The 21192-nt window shown below is 40.3% G+C and overlaps 1 protein-coding gene across 1 annotated transcript in view; it reads left to right on the top strand.

Annotated features, from left to right (window-relative positions):
- The window catches only part of nrxn2b (neurexin 2b), a 556614-nt gene that overhangs the window by 528751 nt on the left and 6671 nt on the right, over positions 1-21192 (top strand). The window contains exons 20-21 of the mRNA XM_040140983.1: positions 3637-3962; positions 13003-13081. Coding sequence (XP_039996917.1) covers positions 3637-3962; positions 13003-13081 — 405 coding nt within the window. The remainder of the gene's footprint in view (positions 1-3636; positions 3963-13002; positions 13082-21192) is intronic.

Genomic DNA, 21192 nt, shown 5'->3' with positions numbered 1-21192 from the left:
GGTTATATATTTCTCAGGGCTCTTCGAAATTTTCTGACATCGTGTACAATGCCAGCTTACGCGATTTTTACAACTTATATTTGTTTGCAAATGAGTATGGACATCTGCTTATGCAGAGGATGTTGCCATATGCAGGCACAGGACACATTTGCATACACACTGCTAAAAGAATATGGCCATATGTGGCCCAGACCATGTCCAAATGTGGCCTGAGCGATCGGATCTCAAGGCGTCTTGGGTGCATTCACACCTGTACTTAAAGCTGTCCACTTGTGATAGGGTCACCCAAGATGCACGTTAATGCCTGGTATGAACAGGGCCTTAGTTGGGTTAAATATGCATTGCAGTTGGTCTTGCAATTGGTGCTGATATTCTTTTATTTTTGCTCATTCGTCTTACACAGGAAGACCTAAAAATATATATATTTAATTATAGGTAGAAAAAATCAAATAAAATTTAGGATTGTCTCTAAACCTAAAAATTTCTGAGATTATTATTTATTTGGCCATATTGCCCAGTCCTAATAGGTAGATAGACAGGCAGACAAACCAATTGATGGATACACGGATCAAAAGATAGATTAAGCTTGACTCTTTTAGTTCAGTGTCTGCAGAGGCTCATTGCCGAAGCCTGACCATTCCAGTCGCTGCACTGCAGTTAATTAAGTGGCTTTTATAATGAGTGGCTGGCTGCCTGCCACCCCCGACACATCCCAACTGCTCACCCTCCTGCCCGGCCCCTCCCGTCCACAAGCCTCTGCCTATTAAATACCTATCACCTTAAGAACACGGGGGAGAGAGGCGAGGCAGCAGCCACCCAATTGCACCAATTTGGTCCGATAGAGCCCTCATCAATGTGCAAAACCCTGTGTGCTGGGCTGTCTGCTACGCACACACACACAGCTGTCAACACACATAAACACACACAGAGAAAGGCCTGTGTAAATAAATGTTGGGCAAACACACACTACTTGAAAAGGCCAACTATCACACACATAAAGGTCATTTCACTGACATATTTCACAAGTTATTATATACCCGCACGCACACCCTCTTCTCTGCAGCAGTGCCACATCCAGCTCTGTCATATTAAGCGATGTGATTGCTTGTCATGCAGAGTCTTCCTTCTTCTACCCTCCCACCCCTCCACCACACCCCACTCATGCCTGCTGCAAAAATTGGCTCTAAAGCCACATGTCACTTTTGATTTGACCTGGCAGACCCTGAAACAATAACTTCATCAGGCCCTGTTAGAGTCTCATCCTGACCAGACAGCTACAAAAACAAACACTGATTTCCCTTCATCTGGTCTAGAGGGCACCTTTCGTCTTTCTCAGATGGGAGAGAGAGGTGCGCAGAAATGGCTGTCACAGGGCTCTCCCGTGCTCAAGGCTGGAGCAGGAGGACGTTGTCACCTGCTGTATTAGTATCAGTCTAATAAATATGTCACAATACGCTAATGCATGTGCACTGACTTTGGGAAGTGTTACAAACCCCTGGGGCTGCTTGAAATGGGAGACCCTCCGGGCTGATTTGTCGGTGTCGGTGTGTATGTACAGTATGTGTCCTCTTGTCAAGGACAATGGAAGCGGGGGGGCATGAGGTGGGATGAAAATGTTTTTGTGCATTTCTGAGTGTTATCCTGCCTGTTCTCTCAATCGTGATGTTTCTCTCTGTATGTACACAAGTTCGGTTAATCTCCTGTATTTTCCTTGCTGATGTCACCAATTTGACAATCTGTCTTTCCCATTCCTTTTATTTACACTCCCACACCAAACATGCTAAGTGTTGAGATAAGTGAATGAGAATCAGCCATTATGTCAACAGTACATATGCAAGACATTAAGTCGCATCATTATAAAGTTAGGTCCCTTGTGGGCCCCCGAGGGGCCTAATGATCTGATAATGGGATGACATGTGTAATAGCCCATCTCAGTGGAATAGATTTATTACTCCAACACTTCTGTAGAAAATTTAAAGATACACATATACTGAAGATGTGGTTTTACGCCCACACACCAACACGTAGACATACATGTGCATTAATAGACATTTGTCTGATAGACCCACCCACATGGGTGTTACACATACATCAGAGCGATTGCGCCCATACAGACGGAGAGTAAATCGTAATTACAGTGATGAAGTCCCCCTTTCAACTCTCTTTATTGAAAACAAATGGGGCCCTGGCCTGTCCCCAGTGCCTCCATGCTGATGAGGAGAAGGCTGTCCTCGTTGGCTAGCAATCGCAGAGGGAAGACAACAGCAACATTCAAAAGACATTCAGGAGATTCATTTTTCATCATTATACACAATTACACAGACAGAAGCCATTTTCAGCAAATTACATGTGCATGAGGCGCAAATGTGCACACATAAGCACCGAGGAGTAGTCTCTCAAACCTGTGTAAGGAGTAATAAATCTAAATACATGCATCCACACATACAGAAACACACAATCCAATCAGGCCAGAGGGGTTTCTCATTTCAGAGGTCTGTAGTCTGTCATCACTAGAGAGTCTATATTTCACTCTCAAATACACACATTAGTGTAGTATTCCTTTCACAAACAAACACACTGCCTCTTTCCTTACAGGGATCGATTAATCCATAAAAAAAAAAAAAAAAAGCTCTTTGCCTTCTCCCGTCCTTCTCCTCTAAGTAATTACCTCATCAGGTCTGTTTTTAACCCACAGCCTTCCAACAGTATCCTGCAATAATGACCCCTCCCTCTACTCTTCTCCCCATCCTTCCCCCGTATCCACATGACTCATAATAGTGTGCATCAGTCCAAGTGGCATTGGGGGATGTCACCGAGGAGAGCCAGGGTGCAAACATGGGGTAAAAAAAAAAAAAAGTATCAACCAAACCTTAACTGACATCAGCTGAAGAAAATCCAGCGAGAAAAACTACACCTGTCAGACCACCCCAACTCCACCCCTTCACCACAAGTCCTGGTAACACATTAGTATTGGACCCTGGTTAAATGGTGGACCCTATCCTCCCTTCATCCATCTATCCATCCAGATAAATGGTAATGACCACAGAGAGAGACAACCTCTGCTGAATTAAACATTTCCTTCCAATGAGGATCTTATTTTCCTCCTTTGGATAGCGGAACGGGGGGACATTTTTTTCTGCTGGCAGAGGTACTTTATCATCGTGCAGCACAGGTGCATTGGAGGTCAATGACACAGACCTAGCATTGTTTTAATACATTCTATCTCGGGGCAAATTAGATGCATTTCGATGTGAACTCTCAGTCTCAGGGTCAAGCCACAACTGCTCCTGCAATCTATTTGACTGTCAGATTCAGGCTGCCTTTCTGGGAAAGTGACACGTGCCCAGCTCCATAATGGCTGAAGCTGCAGCGGCCCAGGGTCCAATCTCCCTAAAGTGTTACCCAGGAAATCTCATGTGATTGAAACAATCCCTCTATTGCCCTTGTTCACACTGTGCCTGTGTATTACTTTGTGGTCCATGTGCAAGCTCACCCAGACACCATGACTGATTTATATTCTTTGCCTTTTCTCTCTTTTTCTTCCCCTCTTTCCATGGTTCCTCTTTGCTGTCTCTCTTACCTCTACTTCCTCTCTCCTCCATTTCTCTGTCCTTCTCCTCATATTGCACTTATCAGGTCGCCAGCTGACCATCTTCAACAGCCAGGCATTCATCAAAATTGGTGGCGGTGGAGAGACGGGGCGCCACTTCCAGGGCCAGATCTCAGGTCTGTACTACAACGGCCTGCAGGTGCTCAAACTGGCAGCTGAGGGCGACCCCAATGTCCAGACCCAGGGTAACCTGCGGCTGGTGGGTGATGTGCCCTCAGTGCTCACTACTGATACCACCTCCACCACCCCGTTGGCTGACATGTCCACCACAATCATGGAGACAACCACCACCATGGCCACAACCACCACCCGCAAACAGCGCTCGCCCACCATGAGGGACAGTGTGACACAGGTGAGCAGTCATGAGTTTGTGATCCCATCTTGTTTAAAGGACTCATACTGAGAAGCCAAAAGAAGAAACTGTAGCTATAGAAGGCTGCTGTTTGAGTCATTGAGCCGGGGAGATATTTTGGTGCCATGTGTTGTAATGAAGCATTGCCAGGTTCTTTTAATTTGCTTTCTAAAGTTCCTCCAAAATATCAAAGTGCTGATAACAATATTTGAAAGATTAAACAGCATGGCCAAGTAACCACATGGCCGAGTAACCACATGCATTTCAAAAGAAATCATACGTTAGCTGCAAGGTCAAACAGTCACATCACGTTGTTTGTGAGCCTCCTCTTGTCAACCCTCAGCCACATTCAGATGTTCAAACGGTCCTCAGCATGAGAGGGAGTCACAGAAAAGCTTTGTATGGCTAGGCCTATTAGCCCAATCAACACAGCAATTTTGATTTCCTCTAAGAAGATGTGGCTGAATAAACCCCAGACGTGCTGGAAATTACAGCACACCGGAAAGATCAACAAAGGCTGCAGGAGGGGAGGAACATAACGAAAAGGAAATCCTGTGGCAGTAACAGCACAACAACTTGGGGTGCCATAAACTTATATTTACAACTCCCCTTCACATGCATGTGAAAGGCTGTGATTTATGAAATGATGATTATTCTCATATGCTAAGCGTAGTCATCACCCTCATTGTAAGCAACAATTAGCAAACAGTAGGGAAGCACTCTTTACCACATACTGGAAGATGGAAGAGGTGGGTCATCCAGGCCAAGTGCTATCATCAAAAGACCAAATAACAAGATGCATGTGTTCCAGGGAGGAATATGCTCCAGCTCACACCCAATTTCATTAGCTACAAGCTGTGTGTTGAGGAAAAGGCCATGCTGCATGGCATTTTTAAAGTGTGATCCACGTCATCATTGGAAGAGATGCAAGCTTCTCTTCCATATCTATGTTGGATGTACATTATGTCAGCTGTTTCTACATTATTGTCATCACTTTGTTCTATAACTACTCAGAGGCTCTTGTCCTTAAAAGCTGTCCGTTACATACTCGAAACTTCAACCGTCCAACAAATTTAGATGATGTTGCAGGAAACACAAAGACAAGGTGCCAATTATCTGTGTGTTCCTCTCATTCAGTTTTGTTCATTAGCGCTATTCATGTCCACAGAAGCTTATCTGAGATCAGTCAGCAAGCCAGTCGCGCTTGTCCCTGACAACCATGTTCATCGGATTCTGAATATATTTAGACCGGCTCACTCTTTGTCCCTTTATCATCATCTCAAACCTTAGCAGATTCCATCCTTTCAAAGGCCTATCTGTCTCATTTTGAATAAACACAGCAGTGCCAATTAGTGTGAAGCGTAGGTGAGGCTGTTGATGGCACGAGTGAGCAATTCATGCCACTTTGTATCACAAACACTAAGTTCAAAGAAAATTGGAATTTTAGTTTTGCATACACTCCTGTTTATTATTTATTTATTTTCTTCCTCTTGTACATTTATCAAAAGTCACTTAACAAAGCCTCCATAGCCTCATCAAAGCCGTGCTCTGATAGCAGCTGACAAAAGATATGAAGGTGTTCGGTCAAAGCCCCTTCACAGACAACACTTTCCCGAGCGTGCCCATGGGGCAAGACTTATTTCGATGAATGGTCTCTGGTTTAGTGTTTCTGCATCTTCTCTTTAAACATGACATCAATGGAACACGACTCTAAGGTGGCAAATGTAGCCATCCACTCAGTTCAATATCATATCTCTGGCCTCCAGACTTCTTGGCAGAAACATTCTTCCGTGTTCAGCATACAGTATAACAAGCTTTTATAGCAGCGGTCTGTGATGTGAAATTGGCAGCTATAGACAGCCTTGTTTGATAAATTGTCTGGAATCCATTTTAGAATAGCAAAGGACTCTGAGTGTTGGAATATTTATGTTCTGTCATAAAAAAAGGCAGGGTCCCATCTTTAGAGTGCTTTTCATTGCTAAGAATCTATCTTTCAAGCTAGTGTACGCACATTTTAACAACTTCTTCTTTATTATTATTATGTACCTGGCTAAACATAGTGTATCGTCACAATAGCCCAAAATGGCATTAAGGATATGTTCTTGAAAATAAACAGACATTACCAATGAGTCACTCATCCACATACTTTAATGAACAAAGACGCAATAATTTGGGGTGCGCACAAAAACATAAAATCATTATTGGGGCGTATTCTTGGTTACACAGTCCTGATCATTTGTACAGATGGTACCAGTGTGACTGAATATTTTTTATTCTGGAATATCTTCTTTCATTTGCAAAGAGGTGCTGAGGGCCTGGCAAGCTCATCTGCTCCCCTTCAACGAAGAGAAAGAATAAAACAGTGAAGGGAGGGAAAAAAAAGTTATTTTAAAATGGTTAGAGCAGACACAGTTATAGTCTGGTAAAACTTAGCAAAAGGTTCTGAAAGTTTGAGGATTATATTGATTTTGAATAGCTGAGAGGCACCAGACAGTTTGAAATCTTTTATATTTGCTCTTCTAAACATTTAGCGTCTGGTATGTCCGTCCTGGAAAAAAGCCTGTGGTGCACAGGAAGTAGTACTGTTTGTTTTTTTTATATTTATAGCAGCAAAAGCAGTTTAGAATAAATAGAAGAAAAATGGGTATTTAGCATGAGCAGATGTGTGTACCATAGCTAAACAGATACGAAAAAGAAAGTCACCTACTGAGACTCAGAACTCAAACAACTCAAATTCAATCAAAATCACAGATGATAACTGCTCAAATGTGGGCTTCATATATGCAGCAATACTTACACACAGCGTTGTAAATGGTCATATTCTGTTCTAAGGTGCTATTAAATTTACTAAGTAACTAAATTAGTTAGTGCTAACAAAAAATAATGTAATAATGTCTTTGAATGTTTTTTTGTTAATGTGATGTGATGTAAAAATAGAACAAAGACCGGCATAACTGATCCCTTACCCTGCTTGTCTGCCAGTGTCTTATTTTTTATGAAAATAATAATAATAATAATAATAATACTAATAGCCTTATAATATAAATTGCCATTTCTTTTTCACTTCATTATGAAGTTGAGAAGTAGGAAGAGCGATTGTGGGCACCACTTGTTCTAGAAAATTAAACATCTTGTTCATTTTTCCCATAGAAAATGACTCACAGTTAAAGCACTTCTACGGCTTGGATTGGCATGAAATTGGTTGACTCATCAGACCAAAAGAGGAACAACTGTGTTAGAAAATGTGTGGTTCTTTGATAAAAAGTTGCCTCTGTGCATACAAAAAAAAATCAGGGAGGGCTATCTGTGACTCGCAAGGGGCATTTTGGCAAGAAAAATCCAATCACCAAGCCTGACAGCCGGTGGAATCTAAAGATTAACAGTGCTGAGAAAACTGGTTTTACTATCTGCAGATTAAATGAAATTATTTTCAGAATCTGGGTTAATTTTAAATGGCTTTAGCAACTATGGTGCAATGTTTTGCTGCCAAATGCAACAACGGAGCATTTTTAAGTTCACGCCCCTGACTTGCTTCTACTCTATAGCAATGGCAGCAGAGTCTCATGGAAATTGTAATGACAGAAAAAAAGTGATATCTGAGAAGTGAAGTTGAAATAATTAAAACTGGTGGCTGTAACATAAACCTATATAATCCTTTCATCATCTGGGAGAGCTGCGTGCTTCTCTTTTAAGTAAGGTGAGGATATCCTTTAAAGAAACAAACATCAAAATGGGCGCACACAATGGGGGGAAAAACACCTCCAGTGGTCCCTCCCACTTCACACTTCTATTGATTCTAACATTATGTTCATGTTAGTCACTTTCTGTTATCTGTTTGTTTGGGGGTTATTTTACACTAACCAATCAGTAGATACTGTAGTTCCCATCCTGTCAACATCATTCTCAGTTGTCACAGAAGCTGCAGTGGTGTTGCTAGAAGCAGATGATGTTTTTCATGCTGTTCCAAGAAATATACAAATTCAAGATTTGCTTTGTGCCGCATCAATCTCATCTATTCTTCATTTCAATTCAATTCAATTTTATTTCCACAGTACTAAATCATAACAGAGGTTATCTCAGGGCACTCTTCATATACAGCAGCTCTAGACCGTACTCTTTATATTTATATTTACAGAGACCCAACATTCCCCCATGAGCAAGCACTTGGCAACAGTGGCAAGGTTAAAACTCCCTTTTAACAGGTAGAAACCTTGAACAGAACCCGGCCCGTTTTTATGGCCATTTTTTGTCATTGATTGTCTAACTCTTGAAAAGAAAGATGACGTCCCCATTCTCAATCCCGCCTACAAAACTCTGATTGGCTCAGCTGTAAGCAGTGAGCACAACAGCAACAACAACAATTTTAATCCCTGAAAAAACTTGGAGAGGTGAACAGTGATCCAGAAAGTCTCATCAGAGGAACCAGGCTGGCTCCCCAGTCGGATTTTAGATTTTACATCCTACATATGGTTGCTATCTAAAGCCCAGACACAAGCTGTACACTTTTGTTTAGTCACTGATTTACACAGACGCGGATTATGTGCTCACTACAGTGTGGCTGTAGGTATGTTTGATGAAAGTCAATCTATTTTTTTTAATTGATTTAGTGGATGGTAGTTAGGTTTTCCACTATTATTCAGTGATTGGTTGTTGTCCTGATAGACTGATAAACCTATTGTTGAATGGTAATGTGAATGTCTTTGCTCAGTTTGTAGGCTTTATATAGATTCATACAGTAAGGTACATAAGTATTTGGACAGTGACACAGTTTTTGTAATTTTGCCTCTGTACACCACCACAATGGATTTGAAACGAAGCCATCAAGATGTGATTGAAGTGGAGACTTTCACTTTTATTACATTGGGTTTAATAAAAATATTGCATTAACCGTTTAGGAATTACAGACATTTTTATACATAGTCCCTCATATTCAGACGCTCAAGTATCAAGTATTTGGAGAATTGACTAACAATCAGTTTCATGGCCAGGTGTGGCCTCTTCCCTCATTACTTCATGAAAAATTAAACAGATAAAAGGACTGGTGTTGATTCCAAGTGTTGAATTTGCATTTGGTAGTTGTTCATGGTAACTGTCAATATGTGGTTCACATATGTTAATGCAAATGAAGGAGGCCATCATGAGGCTGAAAAAACAGAACAAACCTATCAGACAGACGGCAGAGACCTTAGGAGTGGCCAAAGTAACATTTTGGTACATTCTTAAAAAGAAGGAAGGAGCAACACCAAAAGGTCTGGAAGACAACAGAAGACAATTAAAGTGGATGTTCTCAGAATTCTTTCCCTGGTGAAGAAAACCCCTTCACATCTAGTCAGGTCAAGAACACTCTAGAGGAGGTAGGCGTATCATTGTCAAAGTCTACAATCAAGAGACAGCTTCATGAATTTAAATACAGAGGGTTTACCACAAGGTGCAAACCACTGTTAACACTCAAGAAGAAAGAGGCCAGATTAAACTTCTCAGCTCCTGATCCAAAGCATAGCACATCATCTATCAAACATGGTGGAGGCTGTGTTATGTTATGGGAATGTATGGCTGCCAATGGAACTGGGCCACTGGTTTTTATTGATGATGTGACTGCCGATAGAAGCAGCAGGATGAATTCTGAAGTTTATAGAGCTGTACTATGTTATCTGATTCAGCCAAATGCTTCAGAGTACAGATGGATAATGACCCAAAACACACTGTGAAAGCAACCCAAGAGCTTCTGAAGGCAAGGAAATAGAATATTCTTCAATGGCCAAGTCGGACACCTGACCTGAAGCCAATTGAGCATGCTTTTTACTTACTGAAGATAAAACTGAGAGCAGAAAGACCCATGGACGAGCAGCAACTGAAGGCAGCTGCAGTAAAGGCCTAGCAAAGTCATCTCAGGGGAGGAAACAGCATTTGGTGATGTCCATAGGTTCCAGACTTCAGGAAGTAATTGACTGCAAAGGATTTTCATCCAAGTATTAGAAATAATTCTTATATTTATAATGTATAAAAAAGTCTCTGCAATTCCTGAACGGTCAATGTGATGTTGGCTTGTACAAATATTTTTGAGCCTCTTAAAATGAGGGACTATGTATAAAAATAGTCTGCAATTCCTGAACGGTCAATGTGATGTTTTTGTCAAAACCCCTTGAATTAAAGCTGTAAGTCTACACTTCAATCACATTTTGATGGCTTCGTTTCAAATCCACTGTGATGTTGTACAGAGGCAAAATTACAAAAATTGTGTGACTGTCCAAATACATACATACCTAACTGTATGTGTCAGTCAACGCCCCAGGGAAAAAATAAATTAAGTGCCTGTGCTTATTTACCTTCCATATAGACAGTATATTGTAGGAAATTGATAACTTATCCCTTATAGTTATATGAGTTGTGTATAACACACTTCAGCCAAAATGTGAATAGTAAAGCAATTGAAAGAAATTTTGAAGCCAGTGTAGGATAACTTGAGGGACTGCTCGGGAATGTCTGACTGTCTGTTGCAGTTACAGCTCACACCAATATCTTAACACTATAGATTAGTTTTATACTTGTGACCAATGATCTGCAGCAAAGTACTTTTTCAAATTAACCTCAACACCCTGCATCAGTTATATTAGTCACAGTCACATAGTCGCATGAAGAATTGCTGTCTACCTGATTTCTCTCTCTTTTACACTAACACACACACACACACACACACACACACACACACTGTTTATATATACATATAGTCCTTTGGGTAGTTAATAATCCATCCTATGGAGCCTGTGGTGTAATTTTGTGCTAGAGCAAACATAGTAATAGCATTATAAATACCACAGTGGGCAAAGCTAACAGGAACTATGGCGGTCTAATGAATATCCCCAGCACCAACCAAAACACATCAGAAACAGGAGACAGGCCAGGGTGGCGGAAAGCTAGTGAGCGGAAACCCAAATTTCAATTTCTCCAAAAGCTCTGAGCTACCCGCCACACTGTAGCTTTGATCATAGTGGAATAATGCGCTTTGATGCTTAGAATAAAAGATCTACCTTTTGATGTGCATGTGGGGGTCTGATTTTTTTCTTTCCTTCATCCCTTGATACTGTGGGTTTCCATGAAACAGTTGGAGTCATCACTTGTCTCGCTCTGACCCAAATTTGGTGTCAGCGTGTTATAAAACTAAGATCACAAGCTATGCCCGTGCTGCTGCAGTCTTAAGTCAAGAGCACTCCCAGGTGTTTATGATCTCTCTGTGATTTGACTGGATGCATGCGAGGCAGTTCAAAGTTGTCTCTTCATACATTCACCTTGGAGACTGATTAAAAAAAAGTTCTGACCAGGTCAAACTGGAGTTTGGAGGTACTCCTTCAGCTCTCCTCCAGCATTTATCAGTACACTGTCGTAGTGGGCCTCATGTCACAATTTCCCATCCAATAAATTACACTCAGTGGTGATGTTGTGGGCTGTTTGGATGTTCGAGGGGGGAAAGGTGTGAATTGTAGTTTACAAGTGTGTCACAGATGTTGCACAAAATGACAACTGTGATAACTCCAGGAAAATTAAAAAGCCATTTGAAATTCAGTCACAAGGACATTGGATTTTTTAAACATTTTTTAATTCTTGGCCACAAACACACCCTGCTGTGGACATTTATTGATGTCTGGGGTGCTTGATTGAAAGAACTGCACATTTTAAAATTCATTATGTGTTGTTTAGAACGAGTTAGGAAAAGTGAAGCAGCTGATTGCATGGATGGACTAGAAACCTAAGAGCATGTTTGATGGAGATGTTGCTGGGAAACTGAGGCAGGATCATTAGGTCCATGTGACAGGGCCAGGTGATGTGAACACACACTCGAACTCACACAATGTAATTAATATATAATTACACCCAGGCTGTGAATTAATAACAGCAGAGAAAACTCTGCATAGCTGTGTGGAGCTTGAATCAATTATGCTCATAAAAGCCCCCCATTTTCTATCGGATGACCCCAACTTGAATAACAACCAGAGACTGAGAAGAGAGGAGGGGAGATTTGGGTGTCTAGACATGTAGCTGTGTGAGTCATGCAGTACTCAGGACTAGCCTTAGCTACTGAATTGGAACCACTTTGTCAGATTTAATCTGTTTTCATCTCAAGACCCCTGCTGCTGTACATGCTGTACTTTAACACCCTGCACTAACAAACTTAATGTCTACTGTCTTCTTAATCACATAGTTCAAATGTCAAAGACAAATGTCTGCAAGCTCTCTTTCTCTCTCTCTCTCTCTCTCTCTATATATATATATATATATATATATGTTTGTATATGTGTATATATGTGTATATATATTATATGTATTTGTATATTTTTATGTGTGTGTGTGTATGTGTATATATATATATATATATATATATATATATATGTATATATGTATGTATATATGTATATATGTAGATACAAACATATATGTGTGTATGTATGTATGTATATGTATATATGTGCGTGTATGTATATTCATAAATAAGTGTTTATATACATATATATTATATATATAAATGTATGTATGTATGTATATGTATATATTGTCTGTATATATGTATACACCACATATACAAATAAAAATTAAATGATGGTTATGCATTAGAGCTTCTAGTTTCTGACTTTTGTGCCGACTCAATGGAGGATGCCTACTGTTTTTTGTTTGATTGGTGGTGTTTGGTCAGAAAGAGCTTATTTCATTTTACTTTGGCCTCGCATCTCTGCTTACATAAATACACATGGGTGATACTCATGAAGCACGCCCACCTCCATATTATAAGTACATTTGCTACTACTAACAAACTGCTCAACAATAAATCCTCATGTTGTAACCAAAGAAATATTTTTTCCGGAGGGCTTTTTAAAGTCTGCCTCTCCTGGTTGCATTAGCCTGTGCGAAAGTAGGTATCAGTGTAGCCAGAGACCTTCACTGTGGCTGCCAGAGGCTCTTAATCCTCTTGGATGTTCTGTGTATCCTCTACACGAATAAAATTCGTCCTGACTCAATCTCCTCTCCCTCCCTGTCTCTATTCTTCCAGAATGCAGATGACCTTTTGGTAGCATCAGCTGAGTGTCCTAGCGATGACGAAGATTTGGAGGAGTGTGAACCTGGAAACGGTGAGTCAACTCAGGGAGTTCTGTCTTCATTGTGATTGGTATCCAAAAGCAAAGTGAAGCCTAGAAACTAAAACAGACTTACATAGACTAATGCTGTGTCCCTTACTCCACTTTTTATGTGACACTTAGTGACTGCACAGCTTTCTGTAAGCAGCTCTGATTGTCCAGATGTGTACCCTCCAATCTCCATTCTTACTGGTTTTCAAAGCAGCAGGCAGTCAGCAGCATCATGGTCCATCAATTTCACAGCCAAGTGGTAGTATCTGGCATTTACCCAGCTGTTGCACCAATCTCCTGCCCTGACTTTAACAAGGCAGGACAGTTTCAACGTGGAAACGCAGCTTGTTCTGCACAGCACACAGCTGTAGCCTGGCAGGCCTGGTGGCTGAGGCACGGTTAGTGTGAACAGTGGGTCAAGCAATGTGCTGACACCATGACAGGAGGCAGAAGTTAAAGGCCATGTGTTTTACTCCCTGCCTCTGTTGTTTGTAGTTATATTAAGCTGGCCATAGTTAAACTGCCAAGAACCACATACAGTGAAGCAGTGCCATTGAAATTACTGCTGCCGCAATAGTAAAGACTCCCAAAAATCTAGGAGACAAAACAGAGCATCACATGTAAAACAGAATGAAATATGCTAGCAACTTCAAGAAAAAATACTTCATTATAAGGTTCAATCTCTCACTGTCTTTCCCATGTGACAGTGAATCAAAGGTTAAAGTGCCCTTATCCTCAGTATTGTGACATATGTCAGAGTGAACAGGAATATATCGGCAGGATGTAGTTACAAAAGGGTTTAAATCAGATCCTTAAATCTGATTGGATCGCGCTGAAGCGGGCGTGGCCTATCACATATAGAGTGATGTGGTGAGTTACAGAGCAGAAAAAGACTATTGAGGAGGAGGAAATGTAAACAAACTGACTTTAAAATGCACTCATCCCACTGCTTTGCTAGCTAATACAAACGCTCAAGTGTTTGGGGTTTTTTTTTTGCTTGCCCCCACCCCCCGTTTTGGCTTTACTAGACAGTAAACCGTGAAGGAGCAGACAGGACACATGGGGTGAGAGAGGGAGGTATGACAATTAACAGGGTGCTGTTAGCTAGTCGCCCCAAAATCACCTACGATTGGTTAAATTTGGTTATACACCCATGAGTTTAAGATTGGGTTTTTGACATTGATATTACATGTAATGAAAGATTTCTTAACAATTAACATATGGAGACAAGATTAGAGCTTGGAAAGTGTGCTTTTTTTTTCACACTATGCTTTCGCTAGCATTGGTTTTAAGTACACTTGACTTGCTTTGCACAGTTTTGCATGTAAGTACCGTTGTAAATCTTGCTTCTGGAGTTCCCCAGACCCAACTTTGGAAGCAACTGCTTTGAAAGAAAAAAAGCGAGCAGGATAATTATGGTCTCATTTCAAAGGGTTTTATAAAAAGAAAGCTAGAAAGAAATGTAAATAACAAGAGAAAATCTGTCACTAATCTTAGCATGGATCCACCATGAAGATTCTGGGAAAATTTCTTAGAATGTCCTGAGGGTAGAGCAGATTGTCATTATAAAGAACAAATGTGATTAACAAAAAAGAACAAAGGAGTCACAATAACCATAATGTCTTTGTTTATGAAAGGCGCTTGACTTTGTCAGACTAAATTTAAAAAAGTTCTTTCAGGAATGAGGATTAGTGGTTTGAATAGAATATATGTTGAACTGTAAATGGCAGGAGATTATAGTAATCGCTATGTTTTTTATGAGGAGAAACTGATCTGAACCTGTGTTGAGAGACATGAGTGTAGCATTTTCCTGCGGTCTCTGTAGGTGGCTGGGACCGAAATAGAGACTCAATTCCCTTCTTATCGAAAGGAGAAATGAGAGTTTTTCGGTGGATGCTATGCCCATGCTTAATCTCCCATGGGGAAACGCATTTCTCTCTCTCTCTCTCTCCTTCTCCCTCTCTTCTCTTGTGCCCACACATACACACACATACAGGAGACCTGCTTACCTTTCCAGACAGACTCTTGTCTCTCTCACTCTGTGGGTGTAAAGTTTCCTCTCTGCAGCCATCTCTCCCGAGAAACAACAAACACGCTCGCACACACTCACATACTCCATATCACACCTTCCAGATGCCACAAGAGTTCCAGTGAGGCAAGCCAGCTGGGTCAGATAAGCCTCGGTGAAAACTGTGGACAAGGAGAGAAGAATCAACTTTGTCCGCAAAATATGTCCCCTCTCCATCACTGCTGCACCAACACAGGCCTTGTAGCCATTGTATGATAGGACCGATTCCCAGTGTTTTCAATTACATGTGAGAGTGCGGCCTATTGAAGTGCCTTCAGGAAGGAGAAAAAATGTTAACCACAGTTGTGGATTTTCTATTAAGACGAGCAAGATACAACTGCTGTGAAATCAAGGGGATCAATACAACACCTTCCTATATACCCTACAGCCAGTGGAGCTCCATCTGCTTTACAGATACAGCTCTAGTACTACAACAGCCAATTCCAGGCATGCAAGTTTTTTTTTTTGTTTTTTTTGCAACTGCATTTGGTTTTTGGTTTTTTAGCCGCTTACTGGTAAACGATGATCCTTGATGTGAAAAGCTCAGATGATGACGGTGGGGCAGCCAGTCGCTTGCTTGCTGCAAAGCTCAGAGTGGATGCAAAACAGACAAAGCACAGGACGAGGGGAAAAAGACCTGAGGAAGAGATGAGCAGGAAAGAGCTGGAAGGACCTGTGAGGGACTGACCCTCATTGGGATTTGTGTCACGTTTCCTTGCGCTCAGAGCTCAACAGAGAATTGGGGAGAGGAGAGAGACAGAGATAAAGAGAGAAGAGGAGGAGGAAGCCAAGGAGTGGATGCAAAATCGAGAGTGAGCAGAGTGAAATTTGCGTGAACGATTCCTGCCTTTCCCACCAGGCTAATTAAACTTTGACTTTGTTAGGGAGCCTTAATTATATCACCCACTTAAAGCTTTGGTTTGGATCCTCCAGTGCTGTTAATGAGCCCCTGTCAGAAGAGCGACAAGACCCAGGAAGTGGGGACCCGGATTACAAAGATGGAACGTGTAGTGGGGATGGAGTCAGAAAGATCCACTCAGAAACACACAGTATTTGTGAATTCACATGAACATACATAAAACAGTACCTATAGACAGTAATTGCAATCACAGTAACACAATTACACAAGATATTATACAAACAGCTTTCTCCAACAGGAAGCTCATTAAATCCCTTTCATTTTATCTCCAGATTTCACTTTCTGTCTTTTCTCTACTTCAGCACAACCACGCTTTCCTTCTCTTTCACATACCACTGAGCTACTTATCAGTCCCAGGATGTTGTAGGCACTATATCCGTTTTACTCTGACAAGATCAGAGGTTTGAGGAGCTCCTCAATAATTCATCAGATTACACGCTATAGAGAAAACCCGTGAAAGTTCGTTTGAGGTCAAAGATTAAAACTGAGATTAGGTGATAGATGAGGAACGACCCACAGCACTGAGCCCATTTACTAAGTGTGACTCAGAGCCTGGTCGATGGGTTTGGGTGTCAGTTATTTGTCAGTGTGATACTTTATCGAGCTCCGTTAGCTAGCCTTCCTCCACAAGTAAACAGCCCCAGGTTTATTGTAAAGGTTCCAAAGGTTAGATGTTTGGCAATGCAGAGGCTTGAACCTCCATCCTCTGGATGATCTCTAAACAACGACACCATCTTGCTCATACAAAACGATTTCAGATTTCTGAGGCCTGTGTCCTGAGGCCTGAGATCCAAGCCTGGGCCTGTGAGGCCCAATCCATGCCCCTGCCTCTGCTATGCCTGAAAAGATTAAAGTGCACCATTGGTAAAACTTGCAAGCATTTTTCAGATTTGGACATTTTCTGTGGAAATAATGCAGGAGTTCAGACCAGATATCAAGTCTGCAAAAACAATGAGGAAACTGGCTGAATTTGCATAATAATTACATGATCCTCAGTTGGACTGAAAAAAAAAACAAAGAACAAAATAGTTTACGATATGTAAAGAGTTGTGAATGGTCAAAAATAGCTAACAAATTCTGAAATGTGCAGATAAGAAACAAAAACTATTGATTAAACTGAGGCAAATTACAAACCCAGGCTTGTTTATCTATATGGAACCATTTAACAACAATTCAGAGTACTTTACAGTAGACAGGACAAGTAATAAAAGAAACACAAGGCAATATAAAAAACACAGAAACAGGATTAAAAGGTATAATGTAGAATATGAAAATAAGATAAAAGGAATAAAACAATGCATTGATTAATACCTGATTAAATAATACAATTATATAATTTAGTATTAATAACAGGTTACATAATGTAGCAAAAATTAAACTTGAATCAACTAATCAACATTTAATATATTATAACACTCAATATATTTTCCATTTTTTTAAAGTTGCTGTGGCACAGTTGCAGTAGTTTATATACACTACTTTGTGATTGGAGGTAAGTTTGGGCAACAAAAATAGCGATTATTGTTTTCATAGAGATAAATCAGGGGGACCAGTTATTACATTAGCTGATCCGAAAAAAAAATCATCATCATCCACTTTACAATGATTTTGAGTCAAATTACATATACAAAGAAAATGTAAATAGGAATGAGGAGATGAACTAACAGGGAAAAGCCAATACAATAACTAATTAATCAAAGCTGTTAAAATCCACAATTTAGGGAACATGATTAGATAGATTAAGATAATTAGAATAGTTATATAAAAAAATAAAACCCTACAAAACATTCCAAATAGATTGAAATAATTTAAGATGTAAAATAAAATACAGTTATGTAAAACAATTGCAAGTACAGGTTGGGAGGTTTAAGATCAGGTTTCTAAAATGTGCAAAAGGTATAAGTGTATTGGTTTTCGAGAAGGTTCTGTAATTTGTTCCAGGAGTCAGGCGCACTAAAATTAAAAGCAAAGTCTTTGTAAGTTCAGGCTCGTGGAACATGAAGCAAGACGTGGTCAGCATAGCAGGTGTGACAGAGCCCTTCTGAATAACCAAGGAATTCTGACAAGTAATTTGGTAATCCTCCCATGACGGCTTTATAGACAAAAAGTATCCGATGAATGCAGAGGCTTGGGCTCAGTGAGCTCAGTCTACTGTAAAATACATGACAAAACTTGAAAAACTTAATTTTATTCAGATGCATGGTAGCCATTTTATTTCATAACGGATCAATGGTGCAAAAAATATTTCTGCTGCAAACTATCCAAAATCTTATTGATATTATAATTAATATCTGATGATAACCCAAAGCAGTAGATGGAGAATGGGTTCTTTTTTCCTTAAATCTTCCTTAAAGAAATGTAAAAAAATCCTTTTTTTTTCATTTAACAAATATGGTAAGCTAGAGAGACCATGAAGTGGGCCAGAAAGTGTCCCACTGCGAAGGAAGGAGGTGGTGAAGTATTAGATTTTGATATCTCTGCATCAGAGAGAGACTCTCTGTGCATGTTGGAGATTTATACCATAGTGAGGTGGAAACACCAGGCTGGCCAGAACAGCAAATCCAGTCAGCTTCATGTGGTCGATCCAGGTGCTGATGAGCAAGAGGGAGGTGACTTTGACCGCAGCCAATATGTGACTCACGAGTGAGACACGATATGAGCACGGCATCATCCCTTTGTGTCATAAATAAATCACTTTGCCTGAGAGCGACAACAGCAAATTCAGCAGTTTACATGTATGAAGAAGCAGCTTTTTTTCCGTTGAACAGATTATACAACCATAATTCTACAAATTGTGGCATGATTTAAAAGCAAGCAAGGGAAAATTTATCATGCTCGGACACGCTATTGGATTTTCCATCTACAGCCTAATCAAAGCTGAATTATAGAATGCTCAATCTCCAAACAACCTTTTTGCTCTAAATATTTTAAATGGACTAGAGCAATGTGATCTGCAAAATAACCATGTTTGTAAGGAGACCAACATAGATGCATCAGTATCCATCTGCTTTATTCTCATTTTGAGTAAATAGGGGAGGGTGACTCATACTGGCAGGGCTGTGGAATGGCGTGTAGGTAAAGAAAAAGAAGAAATTTCATCATGTGGGCCAAACCTGGTTCCACTGCCTCAGCTGTTAAAATCAAAGGAGTCAAACTCAATCAGTCGGGCTCAATATTTTTGAGACTCTCTCTTGCTATCACACTTAAATGACACTGTTACTGTATGTTGAACAAAGAGACCCCCACACAATGGAATCATGTTATATGTATTTTTCAGCACTGTTTGTATCAGAACTGCTCTCAGTCAGGCCTGGTTTTGGTTCAAACCACAAGGTGATGAGTCAGTCCACAGTGAGAGTTTTGATTTAAAATAGAATGATGATATACTGTTTAGTTTGGCTTAGTTTATTTTTACAATAATAATGATAAAATATATTCAACATAAAAGACAGTAATTATAGTGCAGGAACATTACTATTTGAACAATAAACAAATGACATTGTTACACATCAAAAAGAAAAGGAAATAGCTAACTAATTAACAACACAAGCACAAACAATATGTAAAAACACTCAAGCAAACATAAACAATAACAAAATAAAGAAAAAGCAAAATCTCCGAACATAGCACAATGCAGGTACCACAAAGATGTATAATAATAATAATAATAATAATAGAAGCTGAGTGTTATGAGCAGGATCACTTGGGCAGTAGGTGGTTTGTAGTCACAGACTCTGCAGCACCAGGGGCAGACAGAAAGCGACAGGAGGAGAGAGATGAGAAAGCACGAAACTACAGGAGAGAGAAGAAGCCAAGTTAGTAACAAGCACTGATGCGATATGAATGCGTACAGATGGAGAGGAAGAAGAGGAGAGAGGAGCTCGGTGCATCATGGGACGTTCCTGTCAGTCTAGGCCTATAGCAACATAACTAAGGGATTGGTTTAAGCCAAGCCAGAGCCAGCCCTAACTATATAGGCTCTATCAAAAAGGAAATCTTTAAGCTGACTCTTAAACGTGGAGAGAGTGTCTGCCTCCTGGACCCAAACTGGTAGAAGGTTCCACAGTAAAGGTGTCTGATAACTGAAGGCTCTGCCTCCCATTCTCTTTTTGGAGACTATAGGAACCAAAAGTAAGCCTGCATTCTGGGAGCGCAGTGTTCTACTGGGGCAATAGGGTACTATGGATTCTTTGATATATGATGATGCCTGACCATGAAGGACTTTGTAGATGAGGAAGAATATTTTAAATTCAGTCGGGATTTTACAGGGAGCCAGTGCAGTGAAGCTAACACTGGGGAAATACGATCTCTTGTCCTAGTTCCTGTCAGTACTGGCACTGCAGTATTTTGGATCAGCTGGAGAGTATTTTAAGATTTGTTGGGACAGCCTGATAATAAGGAGTTGCAATAATCCAGCCTAGAGGTAACAAAAGCATGGACTGGTTTTTCTGCATCTATTTAGACAGGATATGCCTGATTTTTGTAAAGTTACGTAGGTTAAAAAGGCAGTCCTTGAAGTTTGTTTTATGCAGGAGTTAAAGGATATATCTTGTTTGAAGATAACTTAACAGGGGCGTTGGAGGCCAGGGCAATGCCATCTAGAGTAACTATTTCATTAGATAATGTGTTTCTGAGGTGTTGGGGGCGAAGCACAATAACATCAGTTTTGTCTGGGTTTAACAGCAGAAAGTTTCGGGTCATCCAGGTCTTTATATCTTTAAGGCATGCTTGAAGTTTAGCTAACTGATTGGTTTCATCAGGCTTCACTGACAAGTACAATTGTGTATTACTGCATAAAAATGGAAGTTTATGGAGCATTTCCTAATAATATTGCCTAAAGGAAGCACGTTGAAGGTGAATAGAACTGGTCCAAGCAAAGAACCTTGTGGAACTCCGTGACTAACTTTTGAGTATATGGAGGATTTGTCGATAACGTGCACAAACTGAAAACGATCCAATAAATAGGACTTAAAACAGCTTAAAGCGGTTCCTTTAATGCCAATTAAATGTTCCAAACTCTGTTATAGGATGTGATGGTCAATGGTATCAAATGCAGCACTAAGATCTAAACAAGTACAGCGGCAAATCCTTTGTCCGATGCAAGAAGAACGTCATTTGTAACTTTCA

This window comes from Xiphias gladius, chromosome 12, assembly GCF_016859285.1.
Source record: "Xiphias gladius isolate SHS-SW01 ecotype Sanya breed wild chromosome 12, ASM1685928v1, whole genome shotgun sequence".
Classification (NCBI taxonomy): domain Eukaryota; kingdom Metazoa; phylum Chordata; class Actinopteri; order Istiophoriformes; family Xiphiidae; genus Xiphias; species Xiphias gladius.
This window is presented reverse-complemented; position numbering and strand designations above follow the sequence as displayed.